The sequence below is a fragment of the Coregonus lavaretus genome (genome assembly GCF_964263955.1).
Source record: "Coregonus lavaretus genome assembly, chromosome: 21".
NCBI lineage: Eukaryota > Metazoa > Chordata > Actinopteri > Salmoniformes > Salmonidae > Coregonus > Coregonus lavaretus.
Window position 1 is genome coordinate 36,154,119 of NC_140008.1, and position 16,654 is coordinate 36,170,772.

The following is a 16,654-nucleotide window of genomic DNA, read 5'->3' on the forward strand; positions in this document are numbered from 1 at the left end:
TGACGACTCGCCCCCTTAGCCTGGTGCGAGTGGCAGGAACAGTCCGAGTTGGGCCGACGACGCACACCGTAGTCTTGGTGCGTAGAGCAGAGACAGGCCGGGCTGGGCTGGCGACGCACCCCGTAGGCCTGGCGCGGGGCGCAGGAACAGGCCGGGCTGGGCTGGCGAAACGCACCACAGACTTGGTGCGGGGCGCAGGAACAGGCCGAGCTGGGCTGGCGACGCACCCCGTAGGCTTGGTGCGTTGAGCAGGGACAGGCCGGGCTGGGCTGGCGAAACGCACCACAGACTTGGTGCGGGGAGCAGGAACGGGCCGAGTCGGGCTGGCGACGCGCACCGTAGGTTCAATGCGAGGAACAGGAACAGACAGAACCGCACTGGGGACACACACCCCTGGCCCTACACGGGGATCAGGAACGGGCCGGACCGGACTGGAAACACCCCCCAGTACCTCTCGCCGTGCCTCCACACTTTCCATCCCCTTCGTAACCAGTGGCCCCCTTAAACTGGCGGCCATATCTGCCAACCTCTTGCACTCCTCCGGGCCGTACACCTTCTGCCCCGACGTCGTGAGCCCCCCCCTAAAAATTTTCTGGGGGTCTCTCCTCTCGGTGGACCAGGCCTCCATAGTCCTCTCCCAACCTTCGCTCTTCTGGCTCCACCACTCGTTATCCAACTGCTGCTTGGTCTCGTTGTGGTGGGTTTTTCTGTCACGGGCGCCAATGAAGTACGACCAAAGCGCAGCGTTGGGAGTGAACATGATGATTTTAATGTAGAAACACACGACAAAACAAAACACGATCCGTGACGTCCTCAGTTACACCGACTGAACATAGAACAAAAACCCACAACCCCAAGGTGAACAATGACAGTTTAAATATGGCTCCCAATCAGAGATAACGAGCCGACAGCTGACACTCGTTACCACTGATTGGGAGTCACTCAACCAAACACAGAAACAACCAATAACCACCCAACCAACCCAAACACAACAATACTTAACACACTCTGGCTAAAATACCAAGTCCCGGAACCAGAGCGTGACAGTACCCCCCCCTAAAGGCGCGGACTGCGACCGCGCCTCAAAACCCCAAATAGGGGAGGGCTGGGTGGGTGTTGCTCCTCGGAGGCGGCTCCGGCTCCGGGCTTGACCACCACCCTACATAACTCCCCCCGTAATGGCCCCGGTCCAATCCAACCCAGCTGGCTGGATCCAAACTGATGACGCGCACCCCTAGCTTGGCGCGTGAGACAGGGATGGACCGGACCTGGCCGACGATACGCACCCTCGGCTTGGTACGTGGAGCCGGAACGGACCTCCTCAGGTTGACGACTCGCCTCCCTGGCTTGGTGCGAGTAGCAGGAATAGGCTGAACCAGGTTGACGACTCGCCCCCTTAGCCTGGTGCGAGTGGCAGGAACAGTCCGAGTTGGGCCGACGACGCACACCGTAGTCTTGGTGCGTAGAGCAGAGACAGGCCGGGCTGGGCTGGCGACGCACCCCGTAGGCCTGGCGCGGGGCGCAGGAACAGGCCGGGCTGGGCTGGCGAAACGCACCACAGACTTGGTGCGGGGCGCAGGAACAGGCCGAGCTGGGCTGGCGACGCACCCCGTAGGCTTGGTGCGTTGAGCAGGGACAGGCCGGGCTGGGCTGGCGAAACGCACCACAGACTTGGTGCGGGGAGCAGGAACGGGCCGAGTCGGGCTGGCGACGCGCACCGTAGGTTCAATGCGAGGAACAGGAACAGACAGAACCGCACTGGGGACACACACCCCTGGCCCTACACGGGGATCAGGAACGGGCCGGACCGGACTGGAAACACCCCCCAGTACCTCTCGCCGTGCCTCCACACTTTCCATCCCCTTCGTAACCAGTGGCCCCCTTAAACTGGCGGCCATATCTGCCAACCTCTTGCACTCCTCCGGGCCGTACACCTTCTGCCCCGACGTCGTGAGCCCCCCCCCTAAAAATTTTCTGGGGGTCTCTCCTCTCGGTGGACCAGGCCTCCATAGTCCTCTCCCAACCTTCGCTCTTCTGGCTCCACCACTCGTTATCCAACTGCTGCTTGGTCTCGTTGTGGTGGGTTTTTCTGTCACGGGCGCCAATGAAGTACGACCAAAGCGCAGCGTTGGGAGTGAACATGATGATTTTAATGTAGAAACACACGACAAAACAAAACACGATCCGTGACGTCCTCAGTTACACCGACTGAACATAGAACAAAAACCCACAACCCCAAGGTGAACAATGACAGTTTAAATATGGCTCCCAATCAGAGATAACGAGCCGACAGCTGACACTCGTTACCACTGATTGGGAGTCACTCAACCAAACACAGAAACAACCAATAACCACCCAACCAACCCAAACACAACAATACTTAACACACTCTGGCTAAAATACCAAGTCCCGGAACCAGAGCGTGACACAGATCTACACAAGTGCCTAGGGAAAAGGGGTTAGGGTTTCTTCTGGACAGGACCTAACTATACTGGCCCAATAAGCACATGCCCTAGATATCCCTTATTGGGACAGTGGTTAGGGTGTGGGTCACTGGTGCTGGTGGCCTGGGTTTGTGACCCGCTAAGGATTTCACCCTACTCTCACATTCTTAGCAATATATGTTAATGCTCATTATTGCCGTTTTGAGTTGCATTCATCAGATATTTTCATTGTTTATATGGACATTTCGTTAGAACACAATATTTATACAGCTTTGTTTATTACCATAATATGTATATATTTCTCCTCTTTCACACATTTCTGGAACTTTGGCTACCAGCTTAGTGCCTTTGTGCACGACCTCCACATGCTTTTTCAGGTTTGATGTGGTGTTTCTGGACGAGGAGATCAATGCTGCCTTTGCAGAGTTTGCATTTGACTAAAATGTTGTTCTCTTTCTCCTCGATTAACTCAAAATAATGTGAGCATTTCCACAAGGAAAATGTTAAGCGGGGTAACACAGCTGCTATCTTTCTTTGATGTTCACCTTTACGAACCCCCTTTTTGGAAATGAGTTAGCCAACAGCATGAATTCCATTAGCATGAGACAAGGCTTTAAAAAATATAGGCCTATATAACACGACGGTATAGATATGCTTCTGAATGTAATATATGGGTTACTTGAAAAAGTAACTGTAATTATTACAATATTTGAAGACAGTAACTCGTTATATTACTCTGTTACTCATAAAAGTAATACAACTGTAAGTAATATATGACCCCCAACATTGGTCCCAAGTTATTCTGTTGCAATTTGTCAATTTTTCCACATTAAAACTTGGAGATGGATCTCTGTGTTGTGTATTGTTTTGGTATAACTGGCATCATCATTGCTTAAATGTAAAATGTTAGAAAGTACAGACATGCTACTATAAATATACACTTTTCTGATATTCTGAGAATGTGCCAACCATGTTCTGGGTATGTCAGAAGCAACACTACCACCTGGGCCATGTTTCAGCAACAAATTAGGAGTGTTACAGATAGAAATGCAATGACGACAGCTGATGTAATTCCTTATCAGAGACACGTTTGTTCTACATGGTATATGTGGTGTGGATTTCAAAAAGACGATAGAGTTCTCTTTGAGATGCTCAGCTATCTAGAATTCTACCGATTCCCATCTTTCAATAAGAAACTCATTTTAATTAGGTATGTTGTAACTGTTGCCAAGTAATGATGTTAACCTATATTGCTAAAAATGTGAAAGTAGGATGACTCCCCTAGCAGGTCTTGAACCCAAGCCACCAGTGATCCACAGCCTAACCACTTTCCCAATAAAGGATATCTAGGGTATGTGCTTATTGGGCCAGTATAGTTAGGTCCTGTCCAGAAGAAACCCTAACCCCTTCTACTTGTGTAGATCTGAAACAACTTGATAGGTGTAAGCAATAAGGTAAACATCCTTCGCAGTAAATCTCAGCTCTGTTAAAAGTACACTCAAGAAAAAACTTTTATTGATCATAGTGATTCAGGAGTACCATTAAAACAGGTTAATATGCCCTAAACAAAATTAGACAACTATACAGAAAGCCCTTGAAATAAGGCAATCAAATCAATAATGAGAGAATAGTCAGATTAACTGATAACTGACGCAGACATGGTGGCATAGCAAGAAGATCTGAATGCTATAAACGAAGAGGTTGTGAGTTCAAATCCCACAGGACGACATGTTGAATAATATTTACTGTGTAAATGAACATGCACAATGTAATCATGTGTGTCAAATATGTAAGTTATAAGCACTGTGTGTGAGTAGCCCTACTCTTGCCAACAGACAAAAAGAGCTGTGAATGGATCAGTGGTTGACCAATCATGGGCTTGGCAACAGTAACATGGCGGGATATGTAATGAAACATATTTTTTGGGGAGAGCGTTTCTTTGGGACCATCAGGCGACGTCCTGACAACTGATACACAGAAATGTTATTGCAACTTTCCCATGAAACGTGTCTAGAACATTAATATTTTATATTCTGAGAACATGGAAACCGTGTTCTGTGTATGTTTGGTGGGACCTTGATGTAATATTCTCCAAACCCTCAGAAAACTAAACACATTAATGTTCTTGCAACATCCCATAAAACACATCTAGAACATTAATGTTGAATATTCTGAGAACATTGTAACCATATTCTGGATAATTTCTGTTTGAAATGTTCTCCTAACTTTAACACCAACACATGCAAAAAAGATCCTCAGAAGTTTTTTTCTTACATAAATAGAATGTTCCCCTAACTAACATTAAACTGGACACTCAAACATTAGGGGAACATTACGGGTAACATTACAAAATGTTTCTCTCTCCCTAGAATTGTTAGCTGGGTCTCTCTTTCTCACACACACACACACACACACACACACACACACACACACATAGATAACTGTGATGGTGTTATTTTGTTCTGGTCTTTACTCTGGGTGATTAAGGCATTACTGTCAGTGTGTGCTGGCCAGGGAGGTAGAGGTTTTTTTGTGTCTGACCAGTCAACTGTTTCTGTCTCTTGATTGGACTGTCATTGAATAATTTTTTTTTTAAAGACTTACACTGTAGAGATAGCTAGAGCAAATAAATTACTCTTATTTCTCCCTGTCTCTCTCTTTCCAATTTCCCTGTCTCTCTCTTTCCAATTCTCCCCCTCTCTTCCTCTCTCTCTCCCCCCAGCCTCTCTGTTGAAGTTTTGGTACAGGGAGTTGGAGGAGCCGTTGATTCCGCATGAGTTCTATGAGGAGTGTATCACTCACTATGATGACCCTGAGGCTGCAGTCAACGTGGTCATGGGCCTGCCTCACATCAACAAACTGGTGCTCTGCTACCTCATACGCTTTCTACAGGTAACACACACACACACATACACTATACTGTACAGTGTAAAAAGAAGCGCTCATCAATCCACTCACTGAGCTTATTTATTTTAGGGAAAGTGATTTACAAAAGTAAACCTTCAATAGTGAACATAGTAGCAATAGGATGGATAGTGGCTACTGTTGATTATCTGCAAAAAGAAAGATACAAAAAGACACCTAGCATTCATCTAATATTTTCTATTTTTACCAATGACCTGCCACTGGTATTAAACAAAGCATGTGTGTCCATGTATGCTGAGGATTCAACCATATACGCATCAGCAACCACAGCTAATGAAGTCACTGAAACCCTTAACAATGAGTTGCAGTCTGTTTTGGAATGGGTGGCCATTTACATTTACATTTTAGTCATTTAGCAGACGCTCTTATCCAGAGCGACTTACAGTTTTAGTGAGTGCATACATTTTTCATACTGGCCACTAATAAACTGGTTCTGAACATCTCTAAACCTAAGAGCATTGTATTTAGAACAAATCATTCCCTAAGTTCTAGACCTCAGCTGAATCTGGTAATGAATGGTGTGGCTGTTGAACAAGTTGAGGAGACTAAATTACTTGGCGTTACCTTAGATTGTAAACTATCATGGTCAAAACATATAGATTCATTGGTTGTAAAGATGGGGAGAGGTCTGTCCGTAATAAAGAGATGCTCTGCTTTTTTGACACCACACTCCAAAAAGCAAGTTCTGCAGGCTCTAGTTTTGTCTAATCTTGATTATTGTCCAGTCGTGTGGTCCAGTGCTGCAAGGAAAGACCTAGTTAAGCTGCAGCTGGCCCAAAACAGAGCGGTACGTCTTCTCTTCATTGTAATCAGAAGGCTGATATAAATACTGTGCATGCCAGTCTCTCTTGGCTAAGAGTTGAGGAGAGACTGACTGCATCACTTCTTCTTTTTATAAGAAACATTAATGTGTTGAAAATCCCAAATTGTTTGCATAGTCAACTTACACACAGCTCTGACACACACACTTACCCCACCGGACATGCCACCAGGGGTCTTTTCACAGTCCCCAAATCCAGAACAATTTCAAGAAAGCGTACAGTATTATATAGAGCCATTATTGCATGGAACTCCGTTCCATCTCATATTGCTCAAATAAACAGCAAACCTGGTTTCAAAAAACAGATAAAGCAACACCTCACGGCACAACGCCTCTCCCCTATTTGACCTAGATAGTTTGTGTGTATGTATTGATATGTAGGCTGCGTGTGCCTTTAAAAAAAAATTATGTAGTTCTGTCCTTGAGCTGTTCTTGTCTATTAATGTTCTGTATTATGTCAGGTTTCATGTTTTGTGTTGACCCAAGAGTAGCTGCTGCTTCTGCAACAGCTAATGGGAATCCTAATAAAATACCAAATACCAAAAATCTTGGCCAGTCTACTGTAGCCATATACAGTGCCTTCGGAAAGTATTCAGACCCCTTGACTTTTTCCACATTTTGTTACGTTACAGCCTTATTCTAAAATGGATTAAATACAAAAACTTCCTCAGTAATCTACGCACAATACCCCATGATGACAAAGCGAAAACAGGTTTTTAGAAATTTTACAGAAATACCTTATTTACATAAGTATTCAGACCCTTTGCTATGAGACTCTAAATTGAACATCCTTGATGTGCATCCTGTTTCCATTGAACATCCTTGATATGTTTCTACAACTTGATTGGAGTCCACCTGTGGTAAATTCAATTGATTGGACATGATTTGGAAAGGCACACACCTGTCTATATAAGGTCCCACAGTTGACAGTACATGTCAGAGCAAAAACCAAGCCATGAGGTCGAAGTAATTGTCCATAGAGCTCCGAGACAGGATTGTGTCGAGGCACAGATCTGGGGAAGGGTATGCAGCATTGAAGCTCCCCAAGAACACAGTGGCCTCCATCATTCTTAAATGGAAGATGTTTGGAACCACCAAGACTCATCATAGAGCTGGCCACCCAGCCAAACTGAGCAATCGGAGGAGAAGGGCCTTGGTCAGGAAGGTGACCAAGAACCTGATGGTCACTCTGACAGAGCTCTAGAGTTCCTCTGTGGAGATGGAAGAAACTTCCAGAAGGACAACCATCTCTGCAGCACTCCACCAATCAGGCCTTTATGGTAGTGGCCAGACGGATGCCACTCCTCAGTAAAAGGCACATGACAGTCCGCTTGGAGTTTGCCAAAAGGCACCTAAAGACTCTCAGACCATGAGAAACAAGATTATCTGGTCTGATGAAACCAAGATTGAACTCTTTGGCCTGAATGCCAATCGTCACGTCTGGAGGAAACCTGGCACCATCCCTACGGTGAAGCATGGTGGTGGCAGCATCATGCTGTGGAGATGTTTTTCAGCTGTTTGGACTGGGAGACTAGAAGAACATTTGTGAGAGTCAGGATCGAGGCAAAGATGAACAGAGCAACGTTTTTTTTGTTATTTTTTTTCCTTTATTTAACTAGGCAAGTCAGTTAAGAAAAAAGTATTATTTACAATGACAGCCTACACCGGCCAAACCCAGACGACGCTGGGCCAATTGTGCGCCGCCCTATGGGACTCCCAATCATGGCCAGTTGTGATACAGCCTGGAATCGAACCAGGGGGTCTGTAGTGACGCCTCAAGTACTGAGATGCAGTGCCTTAGACCGCTGCGCCACTCGGGAGCCCAGTACAGAGAGATCCTTGATGAAAAACCTGCTCCAGAGCGCTCAGGACCTCAGAATGGAGCTAAGGTTCACCTTCCAACAGGACAACAACCCTAAGCACACAGCCAAGACTACGCAGGAGTGGCTTCGGGACAAGTATCTGAATGTCCTTGAGTGGTCCAGCCAGAGCCCGGCCTTGAACCTAATCTAACATCTCTGGAGAGACCTGAAAATAGCTGTGCAGCAACGCTCTCCATCCAACCTGACAGAGCTTGAGAGGATCTGCAGAGAAGAATGGGAGAAACTCCCCAAATACAGGTGTGCCAAGCTTGTAGCGTCATACCCAAGAAGTCTCGATGCTGTAATCGCTGCCAAAGGTGTTTCAACAAAGTACTGAGTAAAGCGTCTGAGTACTTATGTAAATGTGATATTTCAGGTTTTTATTTGTAATACATATGCAAAAAAAATCTAAAAACCTGTTTTTGCTTTGTCATTATGGGGTATTGTGTGTAGATTGATGAGGGAAAATGTTTGAATAAGGCTGTAACGTAACAAAATGTGGAAGAAGTCAAGGGGTCTGAATACTTTCCGAAGGCACTGTAGATATCTTTGGAAAATTAGTTATCTTAACGGGGTAATGTCCTATTTTGAGATGTAAAAAAAAAAAGCATCTTAAAATTACATATAGTACATCATCCTCTCTACACACACTCATGCTCACACACTCATCCACACTCATCCAAATACACACTTTTTAACTTCACACATCACCCTTCCTATAGGTAACGCACACACACACCTGCTCAAACACACCCATCATCTCTCTCTCTCTCTCTCTCTCTCTCTCTCTCTCTCTCTCTCTCTCTCTCTCTCTCTCTCTCTCTCTCTCTCTCTCTCTCTCTCTCTCTCTCTCTCTCTCTCTCTCTCTCTCTCTCTCTCTCTCTCTCTCTCTCTCTCTCTCTCTCTCTCTCTCTCTCTCTCTCTCTCTCTCTCTCTCTCTCTCTCTCTCTGTTTCTCTAACCCTCCAGGTGTTTGGCCAGCCTGCCAACGTGGTGATCACTAAGATGGATGTGAACAACCTGGCCATGGTGATGGCTCCCAACTGCCTGCGCTGCCAGTCAGACGACCCACGCATCATCTTTGAGAACACGCGTAAAGAGATGTCCTTCATCCGCGTGCTCATCCAGCGCCTCGACACCAGCTTCATAGATGGCCTGCTATAGCCCCCCACTTTTCAACTACTCTACCCTGAAAAAACCACACGGGTCGCCCCCCAATTTCAAATGTGCCCATAAATCCCCCAAGGCCCCACCTGCCCCACAGACCCTGCTCTAGCCCCCCAACATCAACTGGGATGACCAGTTGGGATGCCTCCCAACAACTGCCCCCGATATACCCTGCTATAGCTACAACTACTGAACCCCAAACCATCCATCCACACAGGACAGGATGACCCCCTACCTCCCCGACGGAGCCCCAACTCAGCCTGACCCGGACCCCTGACCTCTAACCTCTAACCCCACCCTACACACTGGGACTTTCGTCTCACACACACTGATGTACAGGGTTACACACACTCACATAGACATACTCTCACATGTACATTTACTGACGCGTGCACACACACACACTCACTTGTATAGTACACATCCATACACACAATTTTCAAAGCATACACACAATTTCTGAAATCAGGGCGTCGGACCACAAATCAGCTCAGAGCCCAGAGTTACAGTCAAACTGCCATCAAAGAAGGTGGATAAATTAAGATGTCCCACTCAGGCCGTTTACCATTGATAAGAATGGTCACAGTTCCGGTCTGCTTAAGGGATGACTCTCTCATAGGTACCAATGCATTTGCAGCTGAGTCTGGTCTGCTTAGTTCATTGACTGTATATGAACCAGAAAAAATGAGCGTGTGAGATGTCTCGCTCCCTCTTCTGTCTCTGCTGCCATGAAGCCCCGTCAGTCCGACTGCACTGTTGTCACCAACCAACTGATGTCAATAACGTTTTTAATTGGGGGGGTTTTTGGGACGGTGGGGGCGGTGGGGGCGGATCCAGGTCAGGTGCTAGAGGGGATCATCGCAGCACTGCCAATCAACCGTGACTGTTGCAACCGGAAGTGATATCAGACACCCATACAGCCCTTACCACCCATCCGCCTGGTCCATAGGCCCTTCTGCCCCCCCAGACAACCACACAACCTCTACCCCTAGAGCCCCTCACCCCTCACTATCTACCCCCAACACATCCTCAAGACTGCATACACCTCTATACTCTCATACTGATATGATTTCTGAATGTCTGAATTGAGATCCATCCACCTCTGTCTGTCTGAGACTGTCTGTCTGTTGTTTACAAATGAACCTGTCTGTCTCCATCTACAGGCAGTCAGAAAACTGTACCTGTCTTTTGGACCCATACACAAGTATTTTCTCTAATAGCTGAATTGACTTGTTATGGATAAAAATATATATATAATTGTTTTATTAATTGATTTGTTGTATTTAACAGAGTTATGTTTTCTGCCCACTATTTTATATAATTTAATGTATTTGTATTTATTTCAGCAATATTTCCTTAATGCCTTTTTAGACAATATACTTTAGGATTCAAGTTGTATGTTGTGTGTCCCAAATGGCACCCTATCCCCTTTATAGTGCACTACTTTTGTCAAAAGGAGTGCACTATATAGGGAATAGGGTGCCCTTTGGGATGCACATTTTCTTTATGTTTGTGTGTGTACATGTAGGCATGTATGTGCTTGTGTGTGTGTTTTCAATACAATAGGGCATATACATCACATGTTCATATGCACATACATGTTGATATGTGCTCTCTGAAGGGTACAGTTAGTGTGTCTCTCTGTGTGTCTGAGAGTTAAGTCCTGCTGTTTTTTTTGTTCTGTTCAATTTGGGTTGAATGTTTTGGTGACACGTTTATACGAATTGATGCTTGTGAACCGCCCATCTCTTCAGACAAAAGCGTGCACACACACGCACACACACCATCCTTAACCTAAGTCCACATTCTCACAGGACACTCACACTCTTACATTCACGGAACCCCTCACATACTCAGATGTTGCGTATCTCTGGATTGATCTTTTCTGTGTTAAATAGCAGTCAGGCAACATGTTGAAGAGATACAGTGGAAGAGTGAGGAAGAGAGAGAGGGTAAAAAGGGGTGTTATGTCACTATGTATGTGTCCTCTGTGTCACCTCACCCCACTCCACCCTGACACACACTCACACACACATACACAGAACGTGACTGATGTGTACATTAAACCGCTGTACAGCCCAACATGTAAAATACAACAAGATGACCATAACAACAAGTAAATAAAGCATCACACGTACAGTATGTAACTATGGAAACAGCTTTGAGAACAGGGTGTTGTTGTTTTTGATGTTTTCCCCTTTTGTTTTTATTATTATTTTCTATGCGTGTGTGTGAGCCAAACAATGATGGTAAAGTTTGTTGATAGAGGTCTCTTTCTCCACCTGTGAATCGGCCACAAGAGTGTTTTCACAGTGTTTCTCTTAAGAACATTTAAACAACAGAAATTTGTGCCATCATCAACTCTTCCTATGATCAAGTGTACATCCCAAATGGTACCCTGTTTCTTATATAGTGCACTACTTTTGACAGAGCCCTGGTGGGCCCTGCTCAAAAGTAGTGCATTATATAGGGAATAAGGTGCCATTTGGGATGTACACGAAGTGTGTGTGCAGTGGTGGAAAATGTACTCAAATCTCATACTTGAGTAAAAGTAAAGATACCTTAATAGAAAATGACTCAAGTAAAAGTGAAAGTCACCCAGTTAAATACTACTTGAATAAAAGTCTAAAAGTATTTGGTTTTAAATATACTTAAATATCAAAAGTAAATGTAGTTGCTAAAATATACTTAAGTATCAAAAGTAAAAGTGCAAATAATTTAAAATTCCTTATATTAAGCAAACCAGATGGCACAATTGTCTTTTTTATTTTTATTTACAGATAGCCAGGGTCACACTCCAACACTCAGACGTAATTTACAGATAGCCAGGGTCATACTCCAACACTCAGACGTAATTTACAGATAGCCAGGGTCACACTCCAACACTCAGACGTCATTTACAGATAGCCAGGGTCACACTCCAACACTCAGACGTCATTTACAGATAGCCAGGGTCACACTCCAACACTCAGACGTCATTTACAGATAGCCAGGGTCACACTCCAACACTCAGACGTCATTTACAGATAGCCAGGGTCACACTCCAACACTCAGACGTAATTTACAGATAGCCAGGGTCACACTCCAACACTCAGACGTCATTTACAGATAGCCAGGGTCACACTCCAACACTCAGACATAATTTACAGATAGCCAGGGTCACACTCCAACACTCAGACGTCATTTACAGATAGCCAGGGTCACACTCCAACACTCAGACGTAATTTACAGATAGCCAGGGTCACACTCCAACACTCAGACATAATTTACAGATAGCCAGGGTCACACTCCAACACTCAGACGTCATTTAAAAACAATGCATTTGTGTTTAGTGAGTCCCCAGATCAGAGGCAGTAGGGATGACCAGGGATGTTCTATAGATAAGTGTGTGAATTGGACAAGTTTTTGTTCTGCTAAGCATTCAAAATGTAACTAATACTTTTGGGTGTCAGGGAAAAAGTATATAATTTTCTTTAGGAATGTAGTGAAGTAAAAGTAAAAGTAGTCAAAAATATAAATAGTAAAGTACAGACCCCCCCCCCCAAAAAAAAAAAACGACTTAAGTAGTACTTTAAAGTATTTTTACTGAAGTACTTTACACCACTGTGTGTGTCTTTGTCTGTGTGTGTGTGTGTGTGTGTCCTTTAATCAATGACATCTAGCATTACAACACCTAGTTACCAAGTAGGCCTACCTAGGTTGCACAAGGACTGGGTGCATTCTATCAGGGTGGAACTTTAGTAGGAACTGGAACATTTCTAATCAAACAAAACGTGGCATCATCTGACACAGGAACAGGATACATGTTCTTTGACGCAGAATACATACAGGATACATGTTGTTTGATCACATTTGAGAATGAGCAAATAGTTCAAAGCTGATGATGACTGATGATGATGACAGTGAGACCAAGAACTGAGATCACATGGTCTAGACCTATAGTAAACGATAGCTCCTCGTTGTGCCTCGTCTTGCATCAGAGATCTCATTGAACAAGACAGACGGACATAGCAATAACCTACACCCTCTTTAGGTTTCCATCCAACCTTTTTAAGCGAGTAAAGTATTTGATCAAATATTGATATAATAACCATCATATCGAAGTAAACTTGGAGTCACGCGATGATATGTTGTGTGGTCCTCCCGCTACGACTCGGGAAATAATGCAGTGATTGATGCTCCTTTCCAATAAGTATTGAGGGTCTTATTCCGGAGACATGATGATCGATGCTTGGCTGCCTTTTGACATATGAAAATAATCTTGCTCTTTTGTCCATAATGATCTCATCATGTAGGCTATCCTACCCGCACTGTATCTGCAAGCTGTCGGCTAGAGCCCACGTGCCAAGACCAGAGTGGGCACAGTCGCAATATAATGTTTTTTGTTGTTGTTGACAAAACCACATTTAACTCATTTAACTTGTATTCTTTATTCGGTACATGGTAATTTAACCGCAAAAGTTATTTTTATGTGCCCTACGTCATCAGGCACATACTTTTTTTCGCAACAGTTGTTTTTATGCATATTTTTGAATATTCACATGAAAATCTGTCGCCAATTGGATGGAAACCTAGCTACTGACAAACTCTTAATTTACCTCTTAACAATGGCTGAATTACAATCTGTAAGTAGTAGAACTGTTCACTCAGTACTTTGTCCAATACTTAATTTTGTTTAAAACTATTTTCTACAATGGAAAGGAGGGCATAGACTCACGTTAACAACACAGACTACCAAGGGGCACTGCAAAAATACTACTCTCAGAGACAGAAAGAAGGAACAAAAATTTGCGTTTGTGTAAGGGATGGCAGGAACAAAAATGTGCGTTTGTGTAAGGGATGGCAGTAGATAGAATAGAATGCAGTGATGTCATGCATTGACCCAGCAAATCGACCAATCAGCAGCATGCAGAACTTCGGGTCACCACTTTTAAAAACAAAGTAACAAATAAAATACATGAAAAAATAAACATGACATACTTACAGAAAGGATTTACAAACATGAAGTGTTAGCTTTAAAAAATATAAATAAACGTTTCCACTTTAAGAGATGATTTTCAATCTCTTTTTAATCTCTTTGTTTTCGATGATTACTGTTGGATCTCATTTTTGATTTGTTGCTACAGATGATGTTCTTACAGTCAGTGTCCATACTGTTATTATCATTATTAATGTAATTAATATGACTGATGTTGAACACAAGTAAGGTGGGAGTCAGCTGCTATGTACTCTGTGCTCCTCACCTCCTCCTTTTATTCCTCCTCTTCTCCTACTCCCTGCTCCTCAACGTTTTCTTTTCTCTATTAATGTCCACTGTCTGTCACTCACACTCTGTTGGAGAGACGACTTGGGAAGTAAAAATCGACATTGTTTAATAAACAATTAAAATGTGAAATATTCACGGTTTGTGTGAGACTTTTATTAACTAACACAGTGACAGTCCATCATAGTTGTCTCCCATGTCAATGTAACAATGCAGCATGTATGATTCTGTCTAGGGTTGCACAAATCTGGTAACTTTCTCTTTCGTGGTTGGGGGATTCTGGATTTCCTGCTTATTCCCTCCTTATTCCATGAATCTTCCAACTGGGATTTCTGGAAAACCTGGGACTTTGGGGGAAGGTTTACTGAATTTTGCCACCCTAATCTTGAGTTCAGTCTGCCAGATCTCTATTGCCAGACTGGTCTCAATCATAGATGATTATATAACTGGTGGTCCAGGCGGTAATATATCTCTTTCCACTTGTTATTTAGGCTGTTGTAATTTACGTCATTTAGCAGACGCTCTTATCCAGAGTGACTTACAGGAGTAGTTAGGGTTAAGTGCCTTGCTCAAGGACACATTTTTCACCTAGTCAGCTCTGGGATTCAAACAAGTGACCTTTCAGTTACTGGCCCAACGCTCTTAACCACTAGGCTACCTGCCACCCTTAATCTGAGAATCTAGCCAGTTCCTTTGTCATTTTTTCAACCTGGCAATATGCAAAACCTTTATTCTGTGCACGCCACGGATGCACCCTATGGGAGGAATCGTCTCGCTTGCTGGGTGCTCCCGCTGTGAATTTCCCCTAGGAAAGGTAACAACATATCTAGGATCAGCTTTTCCTCCTCCAGTCCCCCAGTACCATTAGTGGGGAAAATGCTAAACTGACACAAGATCAGTGTTTACTGGGGCAACATCACCCTACTCATAGAGTTTCTAAACCTGCTCTTTGCTGGGTGATTTTACCCCTCCCGTCCATCTGGTGACAGTATTTTCCATAAATGGCTTTTTACATCACCCAACCACGTCCTTCAATGGTGCACTTGATGAGTCCATGGTGGTGGATAGGCCTTCACTGCAGGCTGCAGGGGTTGCCTTTCACCAGCAGGATCCTGACATTTTAAAGGTTAAGAAGGTAGACTTTGTGGCCTTCATAGCTATGGTGATTAATGGCACTGCCGAGGTGGAGAGAAGGTCCAGGAAGACAGATATCATTGTGGATGCGGCGGAGCGGTTCCTGGGGCTGAAAGATTTCTCGGCTGAGGAGTTACATGGAATATTGGCACAAGCCGTACCACCCTCTCAGGCCCTAGAGCCTGAGAAGGGAGATATGGAGAATTGAAAGAAGGAAGAAGTGGGAGTTTGGTTTTGGTTTTGTCAATGTACTATTTTTATTTGGGTGGATTAAGTTAGTTTCCCTATCACGTATGGATTTTCTTTTTACCTTGTTTTGGTTTCAACCCGTCCAGTTGGTGGCGGCAATACACCTTTTTGGGTTGTAGTCCGCAATAAAACCCACAGAATTGGAGCCCGAGGCTTGCACCAAGGGTCAGGATAAAGATTAGTCTGTGACAGCAGGAGTGACGTTTTTGGAAAAAGTGGACCCTTGCCTTTTGGCTGATCCATTTGTGGTTTCAGGGTGGGTGAAAACAGAGTTGGGTGCTGTGGAATCGGTGAAGGTAACCAGAAGTGGTCTTGTGATAATTGTTTGTGTTTCTGCTGGTCAGAGGGAGCAGGCGCTCCTTGTTAAATGAATGGGGGCAAGAGATGTGAATTGTTTTGCTCTCAAGAAAAGGGTGCCATTGAAACGAGTGATTACTGGGGTAGTGGTAAATGTGAAAGCTGACCAACTGAAGGGGAAGATTCTTGGTGTTTGTGATGCTCGTCGTTTGGTGCGACGCAGACAGGGTGGCGTTAGTGGAGAAACAGAAGAGTCATTGTCTGTTCTTTTGAGTTTTGATGTTGAGTCTTTGCCCAACAAAGTGATGTTAGGACATATAAGTTATTGTGTAGGAGCTTTTGTGCCGAATACATTATGTTGTTACAGGTGTCAAGCTTATGGGCATGTGGCAGCAGTGTGTAGGAAGGACGTTCCTAGGTGTGAGAAGTGTGCAGAAGGGCATGAGACAAAGGAATGTGTAGCATTGGGGAAAGTAGTGGTATGTGTTAATTGT

General features: G+C 44.4%; 1 protein-coding gene across 1 annotated transcript in view; it reads left to right on the plus strand.

Annotated features, from left to right (window-relative positions):
* Positions 1-9,214, plus strand: part of LOC311149148 (rho GTPase-activating protein 39-like) — a gene marked incomplete at both ends in the record, with an annotated part of 73,832 nt that extends 64,618 nt beyond the window's left edge. Inside the window, 2 exons of the mRNA XM_084186235.1 lie at positions 5,167-5,336; positions 9,020-9,214. Of these exons, the coding sequence (XP_084042361.1) occupies positions 5,167-5,336; positions 9,020-9,214 (365 nt within the window). The remainder of the gene's footprint in view (positions 1-5,166; positions 5,337-9,019) is intronic.
* Between the last annotated feature and the right edge of the window lie 7,440 nt (positions 9,215-16,654).